The following is a 25,525-nucleotide window of genomic DNA, read 5'->3' as shown; positions in this document are numbered from 1 at the left end:
TACCTGGTCCAGGCAGGAGAGCGAGCGCGCTGGGGCCCTGGCTGCCTGGACCGCCCCCCTTTTGTTGTCAAAGGTGCCTTGCGGATGCTCCCCAGACGTCCCCCAGCTAGAGGACCCCCCTCCCCCCATTTCTCCGATGAGGAAACTGAGGCACGGCCAGACCCTCCCCACCCCACCCCCATCTGTCTCTGGAGGACAGAGTAGGAGGATTAGAGTGAAGGTCAAATCCTGCTTCCTGCGTCGCCAGCTCCATCTTGCGCCGGCTTGGTCTTCGGGATCTGCGTGGGCTCAGGGTCCTCATGTGTCCATCGGGATCTAGGGTCGTCCGCTGAGCTCGGAATGTGCTGGTTACCTCACCTGTCCTGGGCGCCCCTCAGGCCACCCCTTGCTCACGTGCCCCCTGCCCCGGGCTTCCCGCTGCTGGCATGTTCCTTCTGTGTCAGGTGCTCTTCGAAGTGTGCAATCTCCTGACAGCCCCCCAGTGAGATGGGTTGCAGATGAGGAAACTGAGGCCAGAGAGGTTAAGTCACTCGCTCAAAGTCACACAGCCCCTGGTGGCCAAGCAGGCTCTAAACCCAGGCCTTTTGGCTTCATAGCCTCATGGCTTCCAGGAGCTTTGTTCTGCTCGCAGCCACGTCCCAGTGGCCTGGCATACAGTAGGTAGTCAATCAATGTTTGTAGATTGACTAATAGATTTCTCTCAGAACTCAGAACTCCCCATTCCTTTGCTTGGAATGCCCATCCTTATCTTGCAAACTCTTTTTTTTTTTTTTTAAGGTTATTTATTTATTTATTTATTTGACAGAGAGAGACAGCCACTGAGAGAGGGAACACATGCAGGGGGAATGGGAGAGGAAGAAGCAGTCTCCTAGCGGAGAAGCCTGATGTGGGGCTCGATCCCAGAACGCTGGGATCACGCCCTGAGCCAAAGGCAGATGCTTAATGACTGCGCCACCCAGGCGCCCCTATCTTGCAAACTCTTATTCATACTTCAGAGCCCCATTCATAATGCCCTCTCCTTAGGAAGAGCCTGAATCCCCCTCTGGGTTCCTCTAGTCCTTGTCCCTTCCACCAGCTCAGCTCTAAGCTCACAGAGCTCAGAGGTCCATGGAGCTCGGGGTGTCCATGTCTGGCTTTTTCAACCCCCTGGTGCCACCTTGCACAGGCTAGGTGGGGGGAGGGGGGCGGTGGGGAACATTAGGGGTATTACATCTCCCCCCCCATCTTCCCTTCCTCTCCTCTCTGGCAACGTGAAGGAAATTTCGTGGAGCAGGAAAAGGCTTATTTATTTTATTAGAAAATAAAGTTTATTCAAAGAACATTAAAAGTCCAAGGACCTGTATGGAAATTGGCTTGCGCAAGAGTGACTCTCCGGCTCAGCCAGGCTGGGTGTGGGGCTCCTTCTCCACGGAGTCCGGGCCCCAAGGGAGGCCGGGGTGCGATCCCAGCGTCTGGCAGGAAGGCAGGGATCAGTGAGCGAGCACCAGGACGCAGTGCAGAGCTGGGGGCCAGCGGGGCTGGTCGGCTTCTGCGGGCTCAGCAGCTCACCAGGTACATCCCTGTGCGGGTGGTGCCGTGAGCGGGGAGGAAGGGAGGGGTGTCCCTTGCCCCTCCCCTGGGATCCCCCGATCCTCCTGCAAACACCCCTGTAACTCACTGGTCCCACTGCCCTGTGGGCCCCAGTAGCCCCTTGTGGTGGCAGGAGAATGGGGTGGGGGCAGTGTGGCCGTGTGGCTCCCGGCTCCCTGTCTTGGGTCCTCGCAAGGACGCCCTACAGGGGCCCTTCCACCCTTCCCACTGCGGCCCTCACTGACCCTCCCCACTTGGGCACACCATCCTGGGCCTCAAGGGCCCAACCCCCACCAACCATCCCAAACACCCCAGATGCCCCCCTACCCCGCACCCTGGCAGAAGCAGGGGATGGGGCTCAGGGCCTGGCATGGTCCTGGCTTCAGGGCCGGGCAGTGGCAGGGCGGGTAGGGGAGTACCTGTGGCAAACCTCCTCTTTACAAGTGACATGCGGTAGCCACTGCCCACCAACTCCAGGTCCACGCCGGACAGAGTGGTCCCCTCGCTGGTGAACTGAGCGGCCACAGGGCTGGGTGTGCTGGAGCCCGAGCATGGCTCCCAGCTGGCGGATAGGTGGCCAGAGCCTGGGGAGGCCTGAGGTCAGCCGTGTCCCAGCCTCAGCCCCAGTCCTGCTGGGACCCGGGCTCTTCCCAAGCCCTTTGAACTGTGGCCTCTGTCTCTTCTGACCTCCTCTTGTGCTCCTGAACCCTTTTCCTTTGGCCCCTCGGGGCTATGTGTAAATTGCAAAGGAGTCCTGCCTCAGGGCCTTTGTACCTGCTATGCCTGCCCCCCCATGTCCTCTCCCACAGCTTTGTCAAAGCCCTTTTAAGCTTTCCTCCATGTCTACACTTCTCCCCCAGCACATCCCCAATTCTCCCACATTTTAAACAAGCCCCTCCCACCTGAAACCCCCTGAGATCTCACGCGCAACCATAACTCACCCCCTGCTTCAGACACATCTGGAAGCTTCCAAAGGAGCCGCTTCTCCTCCAGATTCCTGGCATCAAGAAAAGCTTGGTCAGGTCTCTCCCAGAGAGGACAGTGGGAGCCGAGGGTCCCAGCTCGGTCACCTCTCAGCTCCGTGACCCCAGCAAGCCAGGTCCTCTCCCTCGCCTCAGTTTCCCCATCTGTAAAATGGATGTGTGGTGTGGCGCAGCTGGCCCCCAAGGACCCCACAGCCTTGCAGCATTTTTAGATAATGCATTTAGTCCTTCAAGTCCGGGTTCTTCGTGGCAGGTCAAAGGCACCATGGTGGGGTGACTCAGAGCCCAGGGCAGAGAGTGGGCGGCCGGGTTCAGATCCTGGTGTGACGGCAGATAAGTGACTTAGCCTCCCTCTGCCTCAGTTCTCCCTCCACAAAGGGGGATGATGGCAGTCCACACCTCAAGGGAGTGCTAAAAGCCCTGCACCAGTCCGTGTATATAGAACACATGGAACACGCCTGACACACAGGAAGCGGTTGGTGTCGATATTATTATTGCTGATAATGGCACCCTTAGCTCTAAGCAAGGGGGCTCCCGCTGAATGGTCAGACCTACGGCGGACCCTTTAGCTGCTGCATCAAGGAGACGTCTGGGAGGGCTCTAGGGTCACGGCCGTGCCTCCTTTGGCCTCCCGCACGCCCTCACCAGGTGGCGGCTGGCTGTAGGCGGATGTTGGTCACGGGCTCCCCCACAGGCAGCAGGATCTGGACGTTGGTGAGTGGTGTGGGCACGGCCGTGGCACCGGGCCTGTAGCTGTACTCCACCGAGACCTGAGTGAGGGTCGCCCCGCACTGCCAGTGGGCGCTCAGCTGTAGCGGCACAGACTGGGGACCCGGGCGGGAGAACTGGGAGGAGCGAGAACAGGAGAGGGGACACAGCTTAGGCCGTCCTGTCCTGCCATGCCACGCACTATTCAACCCCCTGGACTCTGCCAGACCCGACTCAGCACTGTCTATACCACCCCGGGGAGCCTCTTCCTCCTTCCTCAAGAGATCATTTCGATCAGAGTCTGTATGACACCAGTTTCCAGCAGAGGGCAAGAGAGTGCCTCGTTCTGCCAGAGTGGCTACCGGATGCCAGCTCAGGGCCCCGGGATGGGGCCTCTCCTAATTTACATAATGGTGCCACCCGCACTAATGGGGGGCCTGCCCCCCCACTGCCTACCCCCCCCCCAGCTCCCTCTGCTCTCTTTACCCTGGCCTGCACGTCCTCGGCCTGCTCACCCTGCCCAGCCCTAAGCCCGTCCCGGCTCCCTCGCCCCGTCCCAGCCCCGCGGCGCACCTGGTACCGCAGCAGCACTACGTTGTAGTAGGACGCGGCCGGGTTCTGCTCCGCCTGGCGCTGCAGGGCCTCGGTCAGAGCCGCCATGTTGAGCCAGAAGTCTTTGGTCTCAGGGTCGCTCTGGGAGGGGTCACTGCAGAGACCAGGAATAATCACCCCAACCCTGGGGAGACACCTTCCCGAGGCCCTCAGCCTCCGACCTACCCCAAGGGCTTCCTACAGAGGCGGATTCCCTGGCTCACTTTGGGCCCGGGCAAGCATGGCCCCCGGGGGTGGGGGGTGGGGAGTGGGGGGTGGGAGGCGAAGAAGAAAAGAACAATGAGGTCCCGAAGGGAGAGTGACTTGCCCAGGGCCACACAGCCAATCCCAGGAGGCAGGGCCCGAATTCACAGGCAGGGAGCTCCCGGACCCCACCAGCCTCTGGGACCCCCTGCCTCTGACCCCCCAACTCCCCCTCCAGTACCTGAAGAGCAGGTCGGCGTTGGGCTGGAAGTGCTCAATGGCGGACGTGTGCACGAGACGGAAGCTGAGGACAGGTGGGGGCGGGGTCCCGCTGAACACACGCACGATGCCCGCTGGGAAGGTCATGGTCAGCTCCCCAGTTACTCGAGCCAGGCAGCTGGGGTGGGGGGTGAGGAGACTGGGTGTTGGCTCGGGGCTCTGCTGGCACCTCATCCTCCCTTCTCTCCTGACTCTACCACAGCCTGTGGCTCCCCGAGCCCCTCGGAAGAAGCGAGGGCCTGACCGTACCCGGTGTCCTTGTGCCCTTGCCTGGACAGCAATCCAGGCACCAGGAAGAAACCACACTGGGCTGAAGGAGGCAGGAACGTCCCCTTCCCTCGCTCTCTTGACCCCTAGGCTACCAGGAAGCTCAAAGCAAAACATTCAGTTATAGATCTGTCCTCACGTTGGGTTTCAGGCTGAATACTCTCCCCTTTGTGGTTTGATCTTCAGGTCTTCCCTACTGGGTGCTGCCCCTAGATTATTCCTGGTCCCTCGATTCACCCTTAACCCAGCCCTCCACGGGCCTGGCCTCTGGTCTCGCTCCCTTCACCCGTCAACGTGATGCCCAGCGCAGCTGCTCTAACCTGTGGTTACGACGAGGCCTCTACCTGCTCTAATACCCTCCGTGGTTCCCACTGCTCTCAGGACAGGGGTCTGGTTGCTTGGCTCAGAGTTTGAGGCCCTTCCACCGTAAAGCAGGTCAAGAAACACAGCTGAAGGCTGTCTCTCCTGGAACCTAGACCCAGAGGCCCCAGAGAGTCCTGTTTGTCCCTGTCCCCCCATCACTGCGTACCTGGGGCCGTGGCCTCGAAAGTAGGCATGGACATATTCGGTGAAGGCGGTAGCTACAGGCAGGGCATCCTGGGAGCCCAGGACCACAGGGCTGGGTCCCCTGGAGATTCCTGATGGGGCCGGGAGGGAATGGGGACAGACGGAGTGGGCACAGGTCCCAGGCTCCAGAGCCCACCTTCTGCCAGCAGGGCCTCCAACGCCTCACTTAGCCACCCACCCGGGCCAGAGAGGGTGAGAGTGAGGCCCAGAGGGGGGCCTGGGGCTGCCCCACCGTACCGTGTGCCGTCTGTGATGAGAAGCCCGTCCGGTCCGAAAGGGTGCTGGCAGTGGAAGAGCCCAGCGGGGAGGGGCTCAGAGACCGGGACTGGGGAAGGAGACAGGCCAGGCTGTGACGCCCCGGGAGCAGCACCCTGATGCTGCCTGCCCCCCACCAGAGGCACCCCCGGCCCTGCTCCCACTGCTGCACCCCCTCACCCTCACCCTACCAGGTCGCCGTTGCTGCGCGTGAGGGGGCAGGACACCTTCCTGGCGCGGGCTCTCCGGGGGGGCGCTGCCAGGCCCTCTCTGGCTGCAGGGTCAGCAGGCCCGGGCATCACGTCTGGGGAGGGAGTGAGAGACAGACAGCTGTACAGCCGAGATGCTGCCATGGGCCTCTCGCGCCTCCCCAGAAAAGGAACTTCTCCCCAAAACTGGGAGTCAGGCTTATTTTGGGGAGACCCCCTGAGTCTGAAGTCTTGGGGCTGCAGAGAGAATGCTGGACAGGATTGCAGAGGCCATCCACAGCCCCGAGCCTCCCAGACACTGGACTGATGGCCCAGTAAGGGGTTACTGGGGGTATGCGAGCAAGGGCTGGGTGCTCTGGATGCCCGGGGTGGGGGGCGGGGGGATTGTGACCTTCATCTTCTCTGTGACTATGAGTATGACGTAGCCTCCGACTCTGGCCTGTGTCTCAGTCTCACCCAGTAAGGTCACTCACTAGGCACTGCTGATCACTCAGGTGCCCTGCTAGGCTCCATCTATGGAGACCTGCTTGCCCTCCTCCCCTCCCACCTACACCCCTGGTGTGCTCCTCTCTGCCACAGGGCTTCTCAACAGCACTGCTGACACCGGGGTCCCGAGCTATCTCGGGCGGCGGGGGGGGGGGGGCATCCCGTACCCTGTGGGGTGTTGACCGGCATCCCTGGCCTCCACCCGCCTGCGGTCCATAGTACCCATCCCCCTAGTGGTGACAATCTAAGATCAGCAGCAACATTGCCAAGTGTCCCCTAGGGGGCAGAACCGGCCTGATGGAGAACCCCAGTTCTACGGTGAGGCTCAGACAACTCCACTTGACTAGTCTACACGCGTGCTTGACACTCACTCCCCTGGGGCCTCCCCTGAATCAGCTCCAAACTGGCTCTTTCTCTAATCAAGGATGGCGCCGAGCACCCGTGTCGCCGCTGTTGGGGACTTCGTGTGGTCACAGCCTTCTGATTCAGGCTCCCCCGCACCCCCCCACAACTCAAAGCTTCCTCCCAACCTGTAGCCTAGCCCTGCCCCAGCTCACCCTGGGCCCTCCCTCTCCTGGGCGGCCTCCCCTCCTGCTTCACACAGCTGCCCCTGGGGAGCTCCAATCTGGCCTCCCCCGAACTCAGGGTTCACTGGCCGCCTGACATCCAGAGGCCCGGTCTCAACATCCCCCACTCCAGCTTATTCCCCGCCTGTTCTCCTCCTCCCTGGAACGCCCAGCTGCCCTCAAGAGCTCCACCTTGACCCCTCTGCTCTCTCACCCGTGTCTGCGTGCCTGCTTCTCCCCACTGTTACCTCATCCCCACTTCCCCACCAGCCTGGTCTCCAGCTCCCACCCCCAGGTGGACAGAGGGCGCCCATAATCTGAGTCACAGCAAGCCCAGGTCTTGCTAGGGGTACAACTCACATCACTCCCAGAGACTACCAGGTCCTGCTCGGAGCAATCTCCCTCCTCTCCCTCCTTTCCCCTGTCATCACTCTGTTCCAGCTTCACCTGCCTCCCAGCTGTTCCTCAAAGGGCCTTGTTGGTTACCACCCCAGGGCCTTTGTACAGGATGTGCCCTGGGCTGGGAAGACCCTGCCCCCCACTGCCAAATGGTTCCTTCCTCACCTCCATCAACTCTGAGCTCAGAGGTCACCTCCTCAGGGAGGTTCCAACCTTCTGAGCCCTCACCAGGCACCTGCCATCTCCACCTTGTTAAATATGCATCTCATTATTGTCCCTGCAAGGGTGAGGGTTCTGGGCTGTCCCCAGCACCCCATTCAGGCCCTGGCCACAGTAGGTGCCCAGTCTTCCCCACCCAGGGCTCTGATAACTCTGACTCCTGGACTCACCTCCTCCAGCCACAGCCTCCAGCCCCCAGGGACCCGGGGATGGGGCGAGGGGCTGTGGCGAGTCCGACGCTGGCAGGGGCCGTGTCCCCCTCGACTCGGAGGCCGGCGCCCTATAGCTAGGTGGGCTCTGTGGGGTGCCCGGGCGGGGGACCCAGGAATCCGGGGAGGGGCCAGGGGCCACGTGGGATGGCGAGTCCAGGCCGGAGTCCTCCACATTCTCGGGCGACGAGGAGGAGAAAGGTGAGGGGCTGGAGGTGAAGCCGAGGCTGCTGGAGCCTGGAGGGGGGGGCGGGGGTGCCAGCTCCAGACCCCGCCCACATGGAGGCCCCGTCCTTCCTCCTGCGGGCCACGCCCACTCAAAGCCTCGCCCACCCCTCAGGCCACGCCCCCTGGCCCCTTCCTTCTCCGCTGAAGCTCCGCCCGTCCATCCACGGTCACCTACGCTACTACAGAGGCCTCGCCTTCTCGGTGGCCCCGCCCACTCACGCTGTGGCCCCGCCCACCATCCCATTGACCAGTCTATCTTCTCAGTGACCCGCACAGGGCCCCCGAATGCTCCCTCCAGCCTGGCCCACCCTCCCACCTACCCTTGCAATGGCCCCACCCAGCCTCCTGCTAGCCAAGCCTGTGCCCCTGAAGCCCCCACCCCCATCACCTGTAAAGTCTTCGTGGTCAAAGGCCGACTCTAGGGGCGGCCCAAAGAGGTTCTTGGAAAATTGCTCATCTGACTGCAGCTTCTCTGCACAGCTGTGGACGAAGTGGACAGGAGGGATGGTTTCTATCGTTTCGATGCCCCCCCCCCCCCGGGCCTTTGCACAGGCTGTTCTTGGTCCCGAGCTCTCGGTTTCCCAGCTCTCCCTGAGGCCACATCCTGCTCTCTTCCAGGCTCTGCTCAAAGTCCTCCCCCCCCGCCCCCCCCCCCCCCCCCCCCGCGTAGTCTCCACCTCCACAACTGAAACTGCCCACCGGTGTCTTCCACGACATCGCCTGCTGTATTTCTTCATAGCACCTGGAATGATCGGACATGCTCTAGCTTACTTGCTGTTCCTAAAACCTGAGCCACTAGAATGCGAATCTGAGAAGGAAGACCTGTCTTGGTCCTGTCTCTGAACCCAGAATAGCACGAGCTATATAGCAGGTGCTCAATAAATGTTCATCAAATGAATGCCTAAGTGGTTCCTCAAAAACAGCATGCCCTCAACTCCCTGCCAGGCTGAGAGAAGGGGAGTAGGAGAAAGGAGTTGGGGGCGGCCTCCACCTCCCCACTCACTGTTGGCCAGATATCCCACGCCTGTAGGACCCACCTGCTGGCTCTTGGGGCAGATCGAGGCCTCTGTGGTTTCCCAGCAGCGTCCCCTACAAGAGATGCACCTCCCTGAGCATTCCTGTCACCCTGCCTACCATTCGCCTCCGCCCCCATCCCCCGGCCACAGAATAAGAGAATAAGGCTTAGGGCCGTGCAGCCAGCTGCCCAAGGTGACCAGCAAGTCCGGCAGAGAGGGATTTGAGTCTGAGCCAACCTGTCTCCAGGTTTTGGCTTCTTTTCCAGCCCGGCTCCTTCCCTGAGCTCTCATTTAATTCTCAAATGACCCCATTTTATAGAAGAAGAGACTGAGGGTCAGTGTGGGTAAGCAGCCTGCACCAAGTCACACAGCAGAGCTGGGATTCAAACCCACGCTCACACTCCAGGCCCAGCCTCCCCTCGACGTGCTCCTCCCCAAACCGAAGACCCCTTAACAGGCTGCTCACGTGCAGAATGGCGTTTCATGGTGCCCTGTGGACAAAGTGGGTGGCATCAGGACGGGCACGTCCCGCCAGCCCCACCAGCCCCACCCAGAACACCCCCCCTGTGCCTCACCCCTGGGGCGGGAGGAAGGATGAGGCTGCCGGCCGTGGCCCTGAGTTGGGCGGCAGCCACCTCGGGGCTGCAGGCGGGGGCCCGGGCAGGAGCGGGCTTGATGTGCACATAGAACTTGCGGGGCTCCTCGTCATCGAAGTCCGAGTCACTGGAGGAAAAGCGGGCAGGCTCCGCCGTGCGTGCGCCACAGTCAAGGGGCCAAGCAGATCCCAACATGGGGGTCTCCCTCAGCTCAGCCCTCAAACCTGCCCCTTCCTGCTCACACCCTTCCAGGCCCTACACGATCCCATCTCTCCCCAGTTGCCACCCTGGCCTTGCCACATGTTTTTGCTCCAAGTCTTTGCACGAGTGTGCCCAGCCCTCACTAGCAAATTCTCATTCAGATGCTAAACCCCAACACTGATGCCTCCTCCTCCGGGAAGCCCTCCGGGCTGCCCCTTGCTCTCTCTTGCTTGGCCCTGACCCCACAGGGCAGGTATCTTTATTTGAAACTGCTTTGTCTACACCGCAGGCTCCCTGTAGGATGGACACAGAGAGGGTTGCTATTAGCGGAGGCATCACTGCGGGCAGACCTTAGTCCTTGCTGCGTCAACAGTTTCCCCCAGGGGGCACCAGGAGGATATTGTTCTGGGTCACATCAGGCCGGACCGTGAAACCTTCTTCATCCACCTCTGGACATGTCTAGGGAGACAAGCAGTGAGTCAGGCTCCCCGCTACTGAACCTCCCCTCTCACCCTGCCACGCTGCCTCCCGCCTCTGGGCCCTGACTCAGACCTAAAAACAGCCCCAACGGCAATAACAGTATTCCCTGGGGCTGCCAGGTTCTTGAGGGAACAGAGTATGGCATTGCCTGTCCTGAGGTGGTGAGACTGACGGGAAAAGTAAAGCTAGGTGGGGACATCAGTCCCTCCCACGTGGCCCATGGGAATTTGTGGCGAAGATGAGATTGAGCCCCTGGAACTCCAGGCTTGGCTTCCAGGCTTGGGGGCCGAGGTCAGATTGAACCCCTCCCACTGGCAGCCCGGCCTGGCTCCTCCCATGGTACTCACCCCTGAATCGGGCTCCAGGGAATCTCTGGGGGTGGAGAAAGAGATGTTCATGTCAGCTCTTCCACCTCATCTGTATGTCCCCACCCCCAACACTGGCACCTGGGGGCGGCCCGGAACTGCGTTGTGGTCCTGAGCTAGTCCTCCAGGGGATGGGGCCCAAGGGTTTGCCTGGGGCTGGGGGCAGTGAGTCTGGAGTTAGCTGAGCTCAGAGTGTTCTCAAACAGCTTGGCAGGGGAGGAACCCTGGGGCTAGTCTGAAGGGCTGGCTTGAAAAAGTAGGGAATGTAGGGGCTAGCCTCGGCAGGGAAATGATAGGGCTAGCTGTGGAAAAGGAAGAATTTTGGACTAGGTTGGGCAGTGGGAATATTGAGCTAGCCTGAGACAGAAGCTCTAGCCTGGAACAGGAATTCTCCTGGGCTACCCTCAGCAGGGAACTTCTGGGATAGGACAGCCTGGGAAGGGGGAAGGGCTGCTGGGCTAGCCTGGGCCAGGGCTGGGCAGGGGGTGCTTCCTCACACAGCTGCAGGTGGCTCCCGCTCCCGCCGGCTCAGTCCTGGGAGGCGAAAGGCCTTGGCTCCCCGCAAACGTTTCATTGCTGAGAACAGATGAGGGGGTGCAGCTGAGCCCTGGGGGTGCCCCCTTCCCCTTCAGATCTGCCCTTGCTCATCCCCACCGTCCAGCCTGGGCATCCAGGCCCAGACGTACTTGCCTTCCTGCAGGGCAGCCGCACTGTAGGCCTCAAAATCCAAAGGCCCTGAGACAGAAGAGAGCGAGAAACTCAGCCTGGCTGGGAGACCGAGCCTGGGAAGGAGAGCAGTCGCCCTTGGACTCACAGTGGCACCTGGGTCTGAGCTCAAGGCCAGTCAGGGTCCTGTGTGTGAGCCGAGATGCTGAACAAGCCCCAGGGATGGTCATGAGGGGGAGGGGCCAGGGGTTCTGGTCCCACTTTGGGATGGACCGGAGGGGGTGATGCCTGAGTTACTTCTTCTACCTCCAGCTTTTCTCACAGGCACTTGGGTGGGTCAGGGGATGGACCAGGAGTCTGCGCGGTGGACTGAACCTCACGTGCCAAGATGAGGAGCTGGGACTCTCTCCCAAAGGTGATGGGGAGCCATGGAGGGTATATGAGCAAGAGCAGGGCATAACAGATCATAACAGAGCAAGAGTGGGGCCCCACACCCAGAGATATGGCCTGAGCCAGAGCTGAGTTATAGAGACAGGAGGGATTAAGGACTGCTGTTAGTGGTTGACTTGCGGACATAAACTGTATACCAGCATTTACTGAATGCTTACTGTATGCTAGGAACACACTTTGCCCTTTACCTGCATCAAATTACTGAAGATCCATAACTTCATTAGGTGGGGATTATTATCATCCCCACTTTACAGATGAAGAAACTGGGGCTCAGAGAAGTCAAGACAGACATTCAAGGTCACACAGCAAGCAATGAAGAAAAGACACAGACCCAGATCTGACCCCAAAACTTTTGCTCTCAACCCTTCCCCAACCCCTCATCTGGACATTTTTTTCAAATTGGTCCTTTGCTCAACAATCCTCAATGGCTCCCTTAGGCCCTCAGGGTAAAGTATGAACAGTTGGGCCTAGCATTCAAGGCCCCTCTGGTATCTGGTTGTAAGAGATTTACATATAAGATGGGGCATCAAATGACCCCTGGCTGGCTCAGTTGGAAGAGCACATGACTCTTGATCTTGGGGTCATGAGTTGGAGCCCCACGTTGGGTGTAGAGATTACTTAAATATACTTAAAAAAAAAAAAAAAAGGATGGGACATCAAATCCTTTCCTGTTTGGGCTGTGGAGTTAGCTTTGTCATCAGCGCATTTTTCTGATGAATACACCGAGGTGCAGGGAGGTTCAGTGCCCTGCCTCTTGAGTATTGTTCTTTTTTTTTTTTTTTTTTTTAAGATTTTATTTATTTATTTGACAGAGAGACAGACAGACAAGCAGAGAGAGAACAAGCAGGCGGAGCAGCAGGCAGGAGAGGGAGAAGCAGACTCCCCACCGAGCAGGAAAATCGACACGGGGCTCAATCCCAGGACTCCGGGATCATGCCCTAAGCCGAAGGCAGACGCTTAACCGACTGAGCCACCCAGGTGCCCCTGAGTCTCGTTCTTTCCCTGCAGCTGCGGCCCCAGAGCCCGAGCCCCACAGATGTCCCAACTCACCAGGCTTCTCCCGGCCTGTGCCCTTGCTCTCTGCAAACTTTCTCAGGAGCATCTCCACGCTGACGTTCTCTATGTTCTGCTTAAATTCCTCATGCACCTGGGCCAGGTGAATCGAGTGTGTAACTGGGCACAGCCAGGGCCCCTTGCCTGGCGCCCTCTGCTTTGCTTCCCACCCCGGGCGCCACTCACCTGCCCAATCTGCACGTGGGTATCCTCCACCGAGTGGGCATAGGAGCCTAGCAGCGCCTTCATGTGCCGCAGGTGGGTCTCCTCCATGGCTTGGAAGCGCTGAGCCGGGAAGGGAGAGGAAAATGGGAAGGTGGAGGCCACCGGGAATGGCCAGGTGACCCAGCTTGACCAGTCAGAATGTGCCAACCCCCTGGCCTCAGTGACTGGTGTGGGAAAGACCCAAGGAGCATCTTCCCTGGGACTTCGGCTAAAACTATGGGAAATGAAACACTTTTATACCCTGAGTCAACGAGTTGGTGGGATTCATGTGGGGGGTGCTGGTGACGACTTTGCTGTGCACACGCACACACACACCCATACACACCCAAAAGGCCATCTCTACTTGAGAGTGAAGCCCCCAGGGAGAAAAACAGACTCGAAAAGCAGAGACACAACTTCCTGCCAACACCATTTGAGTCCCTGGATCCAGCCATGCCTGAAGCTCTCCCCTCAAACTTCTCAGTTCCCTGAGCCTATAAATAAATCTTCCCTGTCAGTTTGAATGAAGGTTTCTATCATTTGCAATTTTCTATCACTTGCAAAGTCAGGAAAAAAAAATCTGATTTCTAATCCTGAGATTCCAATCTGCTTTTTTTTTTTTTAAGATTTTATTTATTTATTTGACAGAGATAGGGACAGCCAGCGAGAGAGGGAACACAGCAGGGGGAGTGGGAGAGGAAGAAGCAGGCTCATAGCGGAGGAGCCTGATGTGGGGCTCGATCCCGTAACGCCGGGATCACGCGCTGAGCCGAAGGCAGATGCTTAACCGCTATGCCACCCAGGCGCCCCTCCAATCTGCTTTTTTATACATTTGGGTAGACAGAGTCCCAGAGAGGTACAGTGTCTCATAAAAAGGTTACATAGCCGGTGAAGAATGGAGGCTGGAGCAGAACCCAGGTCTTTCAGCCACCACGAACTGTCAGTAGACTCTCGGCTTCTAAATCCTACCCTGCTCTGTTCAAAAACCTTGTCAATATGGGGCGCCTGGGTGGCTCAGTCGTTAAGCATCTGCCTTCGGCTCAGGGCGTGATCCTGGCGTTCTGGGATCGAGCCCCACATCAGGCTCCTCCACTGGAAGCCTGCTTCTTCCTCTCTCACCCCCCCTGCTTGTGTTCCCTCTCTCACTGGCTGTCTCTCTCTCTGTGTCAAATAAATAAATAAAATCTTAAAAAAAAACACAAAACCTTGTCAATAATAATAGAAATAGGGCTGCCTGGGTCGCTCAGTCAGTTCAGCATCTGACTCTTGAGTTCAGCTCAGGTCACAATCTCAGGGTTGTGAGATCAAACCTCGTGTCAGGCTCCACACTGAGTGTGAAGTTGGCTTGAGATCCTCTCCCTCCCTCTCTCTTTGCCCCTCCCCCTTCAAACAAAAAAACAAACAAATAGATCTTTAAATAGTAATAGAAATAATAATACCTTCTAGAGTGGTTTCTATGCACCTGGCACTAGTCTGAAAACTTCCCATGTAGGGACTCATTTAATCACCACAAAAACTCTACGAGGCAGGTACTATCACTGTTCCCATTTTACAGATGGGGGGGTGCTGAGGCACAAAAAGGCTTTGGCTTTTGAAATAATAATGCCAACAACAATCCGAATAGCTAACCAGCTCCAGAATCCTATGTCTTGAATCCTGTGATTTTAAGGCTCCTGGGAGTCGAGGGTCTCAGAGGTTCTGGACTGCTGAGACCCGTAGATCCCGGGCCAAGGACTGTGTGGAGCTCCAAGGTCCCACTGCCTGGTTCTTACCAGAGCTGAGTCCAGCATCTTCTGCTCAAAGTCAGCGCGGGCTGAGTTGTACTTCTCCACCGAGCGCCGCAGGCTCTCTGCCGCCTTCTTCGTCTTAGTCTCTGCCTACGAAGCACAGGGAGGGGATGGGGCGGGAGGGGACACACGGAGGATTTTTCCCCCCGGAGCCCATCATCCAGCAGGTAGACTCCTTGGGGCGCCCAGGGTGTGATGACCACAGAAGGTTCAATGAACCACGAACGCTCTGGGATATGTTTTCATACCCCCATGGCACATTGCTTGGACCTGCGAGAGCTCACAGTAGCTGGGGACCTACGACTGGGGGCCCACCTTGTCCATCTCCTTCTGGCTGGTGCTCTCCCTCCGCAGCCGCTCCTGGTCCATGCAACGGTTCAGGTAGTTCTCGCGGGACTTGGGCAGGAGCTGGCTGACACCTGCGAGGACCTGCACAGCGTCCAGGGTGCCCACGGCTTCCTCTTTGCACTGCAGGGGTGGGGAAGGGGGAACGTGGGTAGCACCTGAGGCCCCCACCGGGGTGCAGGACCTGAGCGGACGGCAGGAGCACAATGTGAAAGTCCCAGCTTCCCAAACACTCTGTGGGGTTCCCGATCCCACGGAGTACCTTTTATGAATATTCTATTAATTTCAAAAATTTTAACTTTTTAAATAGGAATATTTACACAGGGTTCCTATTACAGAAAGTTTTAAGGGGGGAGCTCAGGAAAAAACTTCCCACTCCCTGATCCCCAGCCTCCCAGGCCTCTGCCTTGGAGTTGATAGGTCTCCAGAAATAATTGGCACGTAGACAAGCAAATGTGTTTGTTCTAGCCAATTTTTTTTTAATGACAAGTAGGCGCAATCTCTGTTTAACCCACAGCTTTTTCGGCTTTATAATCAATTCCCAAGATTATTCTGTATCAGCCCACAGAAAATGTCCTTGTCCCCCAGGTTTTTTTTTTAAGTAGCCTCCACGCTGGGCACCCCTCTCATCTCCCATTTAAAAAAAAAATCATGGTAGGGGCACCTGGGTGGCTCAGTTGATTAAGCATCTGACTCTTGATTTAGGGTTGTAAGATCAAGTCCCATGTGGGGGTCTGCCCCGGGTGTGGAGCCTGCTTAAGATTCTCTCCTTCTGCCCCTCCAACCCCCTCTCCCTGTCTTAAAAAGAAAAGAAAAGAAAAGAAAAGAAAAGAAAAGAAAAGAAAAGAAAACTCATGGTAAAACACACATAACAGAAAATCTACCATCTTAGCCATTAAAAAAAAAAAAAAGCTCCATGCCCAGCCATTTTTAAGTGTACAATATTAACTATTACCACTCCCTTTTTAATTTTTTTTAAAGAGTATTTGTTTGAGAGAGAGAGAGAAAGAGAATGAGCAGGGGGGAGCGGCAGGCAGACCGAGAGGGAGAAACAGGCTTCCCACTGAGCAGGGAGCCCAATTGGGGACCCGATTCCAGGACCCCGGGATCATGACCTGAGCCGAAGACAGACACTTAACCGACTGAGCCGCTCAGGCGCTCCCAGCTTCCTCTTCAAACAGGGATCGGTATGGCTCTGGGCCAATAAAACTTTATTTATTGGGGCGCCTGGGTGGCACAGCGGTTAAGCGTCTGCCTTCAGCTCAGGGCGTGATCCCAGCGTTCTGGGATCGAGCCCCACGTCGGGCTCCTCTGCTATGAGCCTGCTTCTTCCTCTCCCACTCCCCCTGCTTGTGTTCCCTCTCTCTCTGGCTGTCTCTATCTCTGTCGAATAAATAAATAAATAAATCTTAAAAAAAAAAAAGATTTATTTATTAAAAAAAAAAACTTTATTTATTGGCACCAAGGGTCATATAATTTCCACTTGTCGCGAAATCTTCTTCTTCTTTTGATCCCCGCCCCCCACCACTATTTAAAAATGTAAAAACCATTCTTAGATCTCAGGCTCTACAAAACCAGGCTGGATTTGGTCTGTGGCCCATAGTTTGCAGAGCCCTGGTCCAGACTTTTGAGTCTGCAATTTAACAGGGCCCAGGTCTGCGGGGGTCTGGGTTTGGTGTGGAATTGACAGAATTCTCAGAGGCACACGCCAGGGGCCAGAGGTTCAAAGGCCCCGAAATTCTGGGATCTTTCCAGCCCCTGCCGCCCCCTCCACCTGGCTGCGCAGTGCCCACCACACACACCTTTTTGTGCGCCTTGAGCTGCTCCTCGCCGTAGCGGAGCACGTCCTTGATGAGGTCCTGCAGCTTCCGCGTCAGCTCCAGGTGGCAGAGCGCCAGCTTGTCCGAGGAGACGCGGAAGACCTCCCAGAGCGGGGCAAAGGTTCTGGAAACAGGTCACACCCAGGGTCCAGCAGGTGCAACCCCCCCCCCCCAGGGCCTCCTCAGACAGCACACCTACTGTGTGCCGGGCCCTGCTAAGCACCTGCACGCACAACTACAAGGCAGGCCTGGGACAGATGGGGAAACAGAGGCAGAGGAGGCTCCACAGCTCCCCCAAGGCCCCTTAGGAAATGAATATCAGAGCTGGAATTTAAACCCAGGCCCTGAGGCCCTAGAGTCCTCACTCTGGACTCCAGGCTCTAGCTGCCATGCCGGCCTCTTTGCTTTTCCTTGAATGCGCAGAATCCACAGTTGCCTCAAGGCCTTTGCACTGGCTGAGCTGGTGCCTGGGTCTCTGACCCAGATACCCTGTAGCTGGCTCCATCACATTATTAAGGTCTCAGCTCACGGAACCAAGCCCACGCCAGAGGAAGCACCTGACCTCTCATGCTCCTATTTCATCCTCTTCCTAGAGCTTTTCACCGCAGGAAAGGACTTTTGTTCACGTTTGCAGTTAAGGTCTGTTTTGCCACACACCCCACAGGTAACACGGCATGAACACGGCATGAACATGGCATAAAGACTGGGGGCTTTATCTGTCTTGATTGCTTCTGGGTGTCCAATACCCAGAATGGTGCCCTGCACACAGCACGTACTCAGTAAATATGTGCTGAATGAACGAATGAGGTAGTAAGTGAATGAATGAATGAATGAATGACATTCCTCTGTCCAATTAGCCCCTTAAGTAGGGGATGGTTGATTCCCTAGTCTACATATCACTTGTGTGAAGAGATGTCCACCCAAGAGCAGACTCCTGATACCCCAGGACCCTGCAGCCTCGGTGACCCCCTCCCCAGCTCCAGCCCACTCACCCCATGGGGGTCCCATTGCTGGCCAGTTTGGAAAGTTTCGCCATTGCCTTTGAGTAGGTCTCCTCGATGGTGGCCCTGAATAGAACAGAGAAAAGATGCAGAAGGTTCTGGGCATCCTTGGGAGATGCTCCATCCCCCTGGGCCTCAGTTTCCCCATCTCAAACATCTGAGCAGTAGCTCTCAAGGAGGATGGTACAGTCCCCAGCTGGGGAGAGACATTTTGGAAAATCATGGGCGCAGTTAAGTAATATGTTTTAAATACAAGAGTGGTAGGAAGAGCAGTAGCAGTACGAGCTCAAAAAAATTTTGAGCACATACTATAAATGCTTTATACGCCTTGTCTCGTTTAATTGCAGGAGGCAAACTCATATTTCCTTCTTCCCTCTGGACAGACACTGTTAAATGCCTACCTAATAGCCACTCACATTTTCACCCAGATTAACAGAACTTCGATTTTGTTCGGGGCAGCAATGTGCCCAATTAAAACCCACGGAGGCATTTTGTAATAGAGGCACCCAGATGGTACCACAGGCAATCGTGGATGGATCCAGAAGCTGAAGGCCCTCAAAGTAAAGAATGCCCCTGTCCTGTACAGCTTGGACGGGTCCCTCTATACAGCCACAGAGAGGAAAAACCTCGTTATAATCTTTTGAACTCTGCTTGCATTTAATGGGCATTCAGCTAGTGAGCAGCCGGGGAGCAGAAGGCTGTCTTACAATTTGAATGTTTTATGTTTTCTGGGATATGGATGTCGGAGCATTTACATGCCGAAATGTAGATTACTTCATCACGCATGTGTTTTATTATACTCAGTGCATGAGATTGAGTTTTCGAAATTCCCCTTGTAAGTAGGTCATATCATCACCTCTTCAGGAGGAAGCGTCAGAAACCTGGGAATGGTTGACAGGCGGGCATAGGGGCTGACAGTGTCGACAACCGCTGGTTTCCAGGACGGTTCAAGCAGGTTGGATGTGGCGTGGCCGTAGTGGGAGGTGCAGAGGAGAGGCGGGGAGGAGCCAGGGCGGGGCCACGAGGGGGGAGGGGCTGCGTGGGCTGTGGGGCGCGGCCAGGGGTGGGCGGGGCGTGGGGACCTCACCTCTCCCGGATGAAGTCGGCCAGCTCTTTGGTGGAGATGGGCCCCTGCTTCACGCTGTGGTACAGGACCTCGAAGCCATGGTTCTTCTCACCCTGCAGGGGATTGGAGGCAGAGACTGAGTAAAGGGGTGGAGGAGACATCAAGTTGCCTAGCAACGGGGGCGTGGCCGGAGGAGCCAACCAGCAGAAGCCCAACCCCTTGGCAGCAGGGATTGCTTCAGGCCTGAGCCAATCAGCCTGTGGCCTAGCCCCTTGGTCACAAGGATTGGTTCATGGGCCTTCCGTTGGCCCAATCAGAGAGAAGCCTGGAGGTTTTGTCCCACGGCTGAGGGAGAGATCGTCTTTTACGCGGGTTGTCTCTGTCTCTGTGTCTGCGTCTTTCTCCGTTTCTCTGTGTCTCTCTGCCTCTGTTTCTGTCTCAGTCAGTCTCCTCCCCTGTTTTCCTGTCTGCACCTTTCCATAAATGAGGAATTATGTGGGCATAGGAGATATTGGAAGCCAAGTGGAAACCATGAGATTTGGAAAGAAACTGAACCTGATGGAGTCAAAAGAAAAAGTATGTTGAATCGAGCTACTGCATCAAACCCAGCCTGAAAGTCGCCTTTCCCTACAACGTTTCACCTTTGTGAGCCAATAGAACCCCTGTTGGTTAAGTCGCTGTTTTCTGTTGCCTTCAACATGGAAACACCCTCTCTGAGATCCCTAGAGCGCAGTCTGGGTCTGATGCCTCGCTCAGGACCCAGCAATGTCCAGTACGAGGTGGCGCCAAAAAGGGAATTTGAGTTTATTGAATAAATGAACAAATGAGTTATTCTGCTGTCACTTGGGCTGGTGGGAACAGTACCTTTACCCGGGTGCCTTGCACGAAACCTCTTTCCTCCCAGGTCTGGGGTCACCATGGTAGGGGACGCCAGAGCTGTGCTGTGATCTGGGCAAGTCACTGTCCCTCTCTGAACTTTTAGTGGCTCCTTCTTAAGATGGCACAGGGGAGTCATCCACCTCTCATATGAGGATGAAGTAAACACCAAGGTGGTCCACATCAGGGTTCCCCAAGTCCCCAAAGGCAACCCTAGTTTTTGCTAATTCATGGTATTAGTTGACAGTTTGTGTTAAGTTTGCTTGTCTCTTCTCCAAATATGTTGACTTAAAAAGGCAACTTTTACCACTATTCTCATTGGAAGCCCTGGATCCCATGCCGTAATGAAAGGGACAGGAAAAAAATAAGGCAACAACTGTTTTCATCCCAGCCAGATCCTGTGACATGGGAAGGGGCGTCATGTCTGAACACTGAGCTGTTCATCAAAAAGGAGATCAGCTGGGGTCTGAGGAACTGGAGACATTTTAGCACCAGATGGGGTCTTATAAGTAGGACCAAAAGAAGAAGCTTGTGGAGCGATCCGGAGTTACTTAACTCCCAACGCAAATCCCTGAAGTGATCTCTTTGGCAGCTGGTCCTCCCTTAATGGTGGTTTCCTCCATCTTCCTCCAACCTGCCGAGTTTACCCTCCCGCTTATCTGGAAACTGGAAGGCTGAAGCCAGAAGTCACAACCAGATAACCCTTCTTGCTGCACAAATGGAGAAACTGAGGCCAAGACGGGCAGACCCCACACAGCTTCAAGCTCAAATCTCCCAACAATCACTCCTCATTCTAGAATCCTTGATAGCTCCCTATTTCTCACCAGCTGCTTAAGTGCAAAGCCCTTAGCTTGAAATGGCCTTTCCAGCGTCATCTCCCAGCATCCTCTTGGCCTCACCAGTAAAACGACAAGCAATGCACAGACATACTGTGTCTTCCTGCCACCGCACCTCTGCCTGGGCTATTCCTGCAACCCGGCAACCCGGCTTCATCTCTTTTCCACCCATCCAAATCCTTCCACCTCTCAAGGACCACTTCCAGGCCCACCCCCTTCAGGAACCTTCTCAGACCCTCACTTCCCTGAATGTTCAACGTTGCTCCCTCCTGCTTCCCAGGAATATGTGTCAGAGCCTCCTTTTATGCACTGGGTCACTCTGAGCTGCTGACTTTACCTCTCTGGGCCTCAGTCTCCTCATCTGACAAATGGGGACAATGACAGCACCCACCTCCCAAGAGTCTTGGTGAGATGAGGCGGGGACGGTGCTGAACACAGGGCTTCCTGTGCAGCGGTGAGGACTCAGCAAACAGGCCCAGCGGCCCCCCGCCTGCCCCACCCAGGGGATCCTCGGGTAAGGCTGCACCAGGCACCGCCGCCCAGGCCAGCATCTGGGGCTGACTGGGAGCCAACCACTGGCCCGTTTCCCAGACCTGGCAAGGCCCCCAGTGGTATCTGCCTCTCTCGGGCTGTGCTGGCAGCCAGGGTCCTAGGAGGGGCTGTCTTGGGTCTGCATCTCTTATCAGAACCTCTGGACTCCAATCTCTCCCCTTTGCTAACCCCAGAGGGATCTTTCTAATGCAGCTTGACCGTATCCCTCTCCTGCTCACACTTCCCCCATGGCTCCCCAGTGCCCTCGTTGCCTCCAGGCTACCTAGGCCCAGTGGGACTGGGGTATCCCCATCTGGCTTGATCTCCCCTAACTGGAGCCTCTTTCAGGCCAGCCAGGGCACCAGTGCCACCTAGCTAAAGAGCCACCGATACAAACAATCGATGAAAAGAAACATTGCCAGTGACAGACATCCCAGGGGACTCCCTGAGACCTAGAGAGGCAGGAATTTCATCCCCTTTCCCAGACGGGAAAATTGAGGCTTGCAGACACAAAATCACTTGCCCAAGCGCTCCCAGCAGAGCTCAAATCAAATCCTGAACTTAAAGCCCTTATCTACCCTGCACTGGGCTATCTTTGGGTGGGGAGTGCATTGGGGGTGGCTGCTATTTTCTCTCTGCTGATTTGAATTTTCTGCAGCAAGCTTGAATGCCTCGTGCAATTAAAAAGAATTTAAAATAAATGTAGGTGCCTCATGCCATTAAACAGACTTTAAAATAAATGTAGGTGCCATTGTCAGGGTTCCGAAACGTGGGCAACAACTGATCATCAAGCAGTCAACTTCCTTACACAGAGGCACCAGAAGGGGCTCAGAGATGAGCAGCCCCTTGCTGGGGTCACAGAGCCATTCAGAGAAAAATCCAGGGAATCTGACCCTTGGGCAGAAGGTGGAGGTCAGGCCCCATCCCCCCTCTGCCCTCTCCCCACACCCCCTCCCTGCAGGTGGCAAGGGGGTGAGGCCCCTTTAAGAAAGCAAGTGGCAGTAAGAGGAGCCCCAGCTGGGGAGGGAGAAAGGGAGGGAACCGGCCTGTTGCCAGGGGCAACCAGTTGCCTAGCAACAAGCTTCCTCTCTGCAAGCTTAGGGCCCAACTGGGGAAGGGGCTTTCAGCCCCGGTCCTTCCTAGACTGTTATGTTCATACATCCTCTGTGGCTCCCCATTAGCCTGGGGCTGTAAGAGGAGTCCTTGTGCCCTCAACTGGTCACCCGTGCCACACTTCTGGGCTTTCGCTCAGGCTGTTCCTCCTGCCTGGAATGCCTTTCTTACATCTTGGAAAATCTCAGCCTTCAAAGCCCACAGGAAACATGGCTCCGTGTCTTGACCCCTCCTCTGGTTGTCCCCAAAGCTGGGCCCAGCCCTGACCCTGGATGGCTGAAGACTTCTGGCTGGCTCGGTCTCCCAGATTGTGAGCTCCTTGGGGTCAGAGCCAGAATGAAGTCTCTTGGGGGCCTCAGCACCTTCCACGGTTGGTTGGGTGTGGACTGGTGGTGGCAGGGAGGGAGGAAGGGAATGAATGAATGAATGAAAATAAGTTTGTCTCAGGTCACAGTATGTGGTCCCCAGCCCGGAAGGCAGAGGGGTGAGGGGGCCACTAAGTTCAAGTCAAGAAACCCCCCAACACTCCAGGATGGGAAAGATGTGGAAATTCCCGGGCTGAAATGACCCCGGATCCTGGAAGTTCTGGCCCCGGGTTTGAGCCCTGACACTTCATTTTCTCACCAGGCCATTTAAGATAAAAGAATCCTACTCTGGGCCTTAGTCTCCTTGTTGCTCAAGCTGTTACTTGCCCAAGGTCACAAGACCCATGAAGTTGGAGGGTGTAGATTCAAACCCAGCCTGACTTCTCCCACTTTAACTTCTATGAGTCGCAGACCCTCCACCTGTCCAAGGCTCTGCCCATAAGCTGCCAAGTCCTCCCATATTCATCAAAATAAAAGCAGGTCTTACCCAAAAATGCTCGCCAAAATACGACATCCTGATGCCCTCTGTGGAGACCCCCGCAGGCTCCTGTTTAGTGCCTGTCCAAAGAGAGAAGCAAATCTGAGCTGTAAAGCCATGGCCAGCTTGGGCCTAAGGAAGGGAAATTCCAATTGTCCTCCCCATGGAGGAGGAACAGAGAGGTTGGAGGAGGAACCAAAAGCCCCAAGGCTGGGAGCATGCCAGGGCCCCTGAGATGATTCATCCCCAGGCCTGGCTCCCAAGTAGCCCCCATTCTAGGGGGACAGATCTGGATATAGATGCCCCAAGTCCTGTGGGGTCAGAGCTGGACTGGATAGAGGGATGGGCGTTAGGGAGCCTAGTCTAGAGGAAGGGGCATGGGAGTTGGGGTTTTCAAGCACAAATAAGAGTTCACTGGGGGGCAGAGTACTGGATGAACTCCAGCCTAAGCAGAAAATCTCAGGGCCATTTCACAGATGGGAAAACTGAGCCATCCCCTATAGGAGGGAAGCCACTTGCCAAGGTCACAGAGCCAGGAAATGACAGTTGATTTGCACCCTGGGCCAACTGAATCAAGACCCGAGTACTCAGCTCTACGCTGGGCTACTCCTGTGGGAAACGGTCTGCTGAGAGATGGACACCGGGACTGTGATCGGCCACAGGGGGGTCAGGGTCCCTGAAGTGTCCCCAGAGATCCCTTGGGGTCTCCCAAATCCCTCTACAACAGTCCCCACCCCATGCACACTCCTGGAATGGAGAGCTCACCCCTCACCATGATGACCCAGCTGGCAATGGTGGCCCCATGAGTCCCAACCCTGACTCCCAGAAGCCAGTGTTCACCTGGTGTCTGAGTCACTATCCGGCTCTGTGCCTCAGTTTCCCCATCTGCAAAACAAGAGGGAATGCCTAGAAGGGGTCTTGCTGGGGGAAGCCAGGCCTCCCTGCAGAGGGGGCTGGGCCAAGCCGCCTGGCAAGGAAGGGACACTTGGTGTCCTTGGCACGTTCTCGAGGCTGGGCTTGTCACAGGAGCCCGCAGGCCTCATCCATAATTCATAACCCCTCGGCAGCAGCTGGGAGCCCAGGAGGCACAGTGGCAGCAGGGACAGGGCTGGTGACCGCAAATGGGAAAACTCCTTGGGCCTCACAGGGAAAGGACCAAGCGAGGACCTCAGACAAGCCTGCCTTCACTAAGCCTCAGTTTACCTAAACTTGAAAGTGAGTTTAATTTGAACCATTTTCCTCTAGCTCTAGGTTCCTTGACTTCTGTAAGTTACCCAGCAACCACCAGGTGCCCACATGACAAGGACAATGCCAGGCTCATGAGATGATTCAATTCTGGGTCTGGTCCCTGAGGAGCCCCCAGACTAGGAGTCTAGAGCTGGATGCAGACACGCCAGTCCTGCAGGCTCAGGGCTCGGTCAAAAGGAAGAAGGGGCTGTGGGAGCCTGGACTGAAGGAGGGGGCATGGGAGTTGGGGGTTTGAAGCATGAATAGGAGTTCACCAGGCAAAAAATTATTTGATTCCACAAATATTCCTGATGACTACCCTGTGCTGGGTGATGCTGGGGCCCCTGAGAAACCTGTCACTGGTGCTGTCCCTGAGGAAACCCAGTCTGGTTGGGGGGGAGGGGCATGTTGGGCTGACATCCCAAGGGGGAAAAGCCCTCAATACCCATCTCATGTCTTCATTTCTGGCCAGGATTTAGGCCCTGAGAATCTCCAAATCCCTTAGAGCTGCGCTGACTGATATGGGAAGCACTAATCTCGTGTAGTGTCTTAATTTTAAACTAAGTAAAATTAAGTACCATTAACTGCCCAGCTCCTCAGTGGGGCCAACCTTGCTTCCAGGGCTCAGTAGCTACATGGGGCTGGTGGCCGCCATACTGGACAGCACAGAGAAAGTTCTGCTAGTAGATGCTTCTTAGAGGATCTGAGGAGCCACTGGGCCCAAGTTCCCCAGAAACCGAGGATCTCACCACTGTTTTCACAATCCAGTTAGACGGCCCCTCCCCCCACAATATACTGAAGGCCAGTATGGGTACCCAACCCCCCACCAGGTACCGGCTCATTCAACCTTCATGGCCACACCATGGGGCCCAGTCCCATCTTTACAGATGAGGAAACTGAGGCACAGAGAAGTAACTCACTGTCCTGGGGTCACCGTGATTTTGTCCCTGGCCTGTCTGCCAAAGAACTCCTGTTTGGAACCACCGCATGTGGCTCTGGGTCTCCGTGTCCCCTCTGCTGCCCCATGGCCAGCCCCACCACTCAGAACCGTGACGGAGGGCAGGGGGGCAGAGCGAAGAGTGGGCCCCCTGCCCTGCAGGTTCCTGCCGAGTCCAGAAAATGGCACCTGCTGCTTCTCTTGGAAACCCCAGGCCAGGCAGTGGGGGGGGGCCCCCTTCTGTTCCTGAGAGGGGCGAGGAAAGGCAACGGGGGGCCTCCGAACAGGGCTCGAACTCACCGGACAGGGCAGCGAGTGGGGCTGGGGCCCCTGACAGGATGGGCATGAGGAGATGGCCACGCGGGCCCCTGCC

At 56.4% G+C, this 25,525-nt stretch overlaps 1 protein-coding gene across 1 annotated transcript; it reads right to left on the bottom strand.

Moving 5' to 3' along the window:
- Positions 1-1,296: 1,296 nt before the first annotated feature.
- Positions 1,297-25,525, bottom strand: FCHO1 (FCH and mu domain containing endocytic adaptor 1). Its single transcript, XM_057312117.1, has 27 exons — positions 25,453-25,525; positions 22,998-23,068; positions 18,811-18,902; positions 17,715-17,789; positions 16,705-16,846; positions 14,873-15,025; positions 14,543-14,647; positions 12,753-12,851; positions 12,564-12,660; positions 11,088-11,132; positions 10,895-10,973; positions 10,380-10,404; positions 9,954-10,011; positions 9,331-9,509; positions 9,222-9,246; positions 8,777-8,828; positions 8,128-8,219; positions 7,473-7,748; positions 5,615-5,727; positions 5,406-5,493; positions 5,131-5,239; positions 4,297-4,452; positions 3,834-3,966; positions 3,198-3,397; positions 2,511-2,566; positions 1,989-2,153; positions 1,297-1,559 (listed from the first exon to the last, which is right to left on the bottom strand). The coding sequence occupies exons 1-27, from the start codon at positions 25,496-25,498 to the stop codon at positions 1,537-1,539; spliced, it is 2,754 nt and encodes a 917-aa protein (XP_057168100.1). The 5' UTR covers positions 25,499-25,525; the 3' UTR covers positions 1,297-1,536.

Source organism: Ursus arctos, unplaced genomic scaffold (genome assembly GCF_023065955.2).
Source record: "Ursus arctos isolate Adak ecotype North America unplaced genomic scaffold, UrsArc2.0 scaffold_14, whole genome shotgun sequence".
Lineage (NCBI taxonomy): Eukaryota > Metazoa > Chordata > Mammalia > Carnivora > Ursidae > Ursus > Ursus arctos.
This window is presented reverse-complemented; position numbering and strand designations above follow the sequence as displayed.

Coding starts and splice junctions, on each gene's coding strand:
- FCHO1 (XM_057312117.1), bottom strand. CDS start 25,498: ATGCCCATCCTGTCAGGGGCCCCAGCCCCACTCGCTGCCCTGTCCG. Junction 23,069..25,452: donor CCCACTCGCTGCCCTGTCCG/GTGAGTTCGAGC, acceptor CTCTTTGGACAG/GCACTAAACAGGAGCCTGCG. Junction 4,453..5,130: donor TTTCGAGGCCACGGCCCCAG/GTACGCAGTGAT, acceptor CCCCCACCCCAG/CTGCCTGGCTCGAGTAACTG.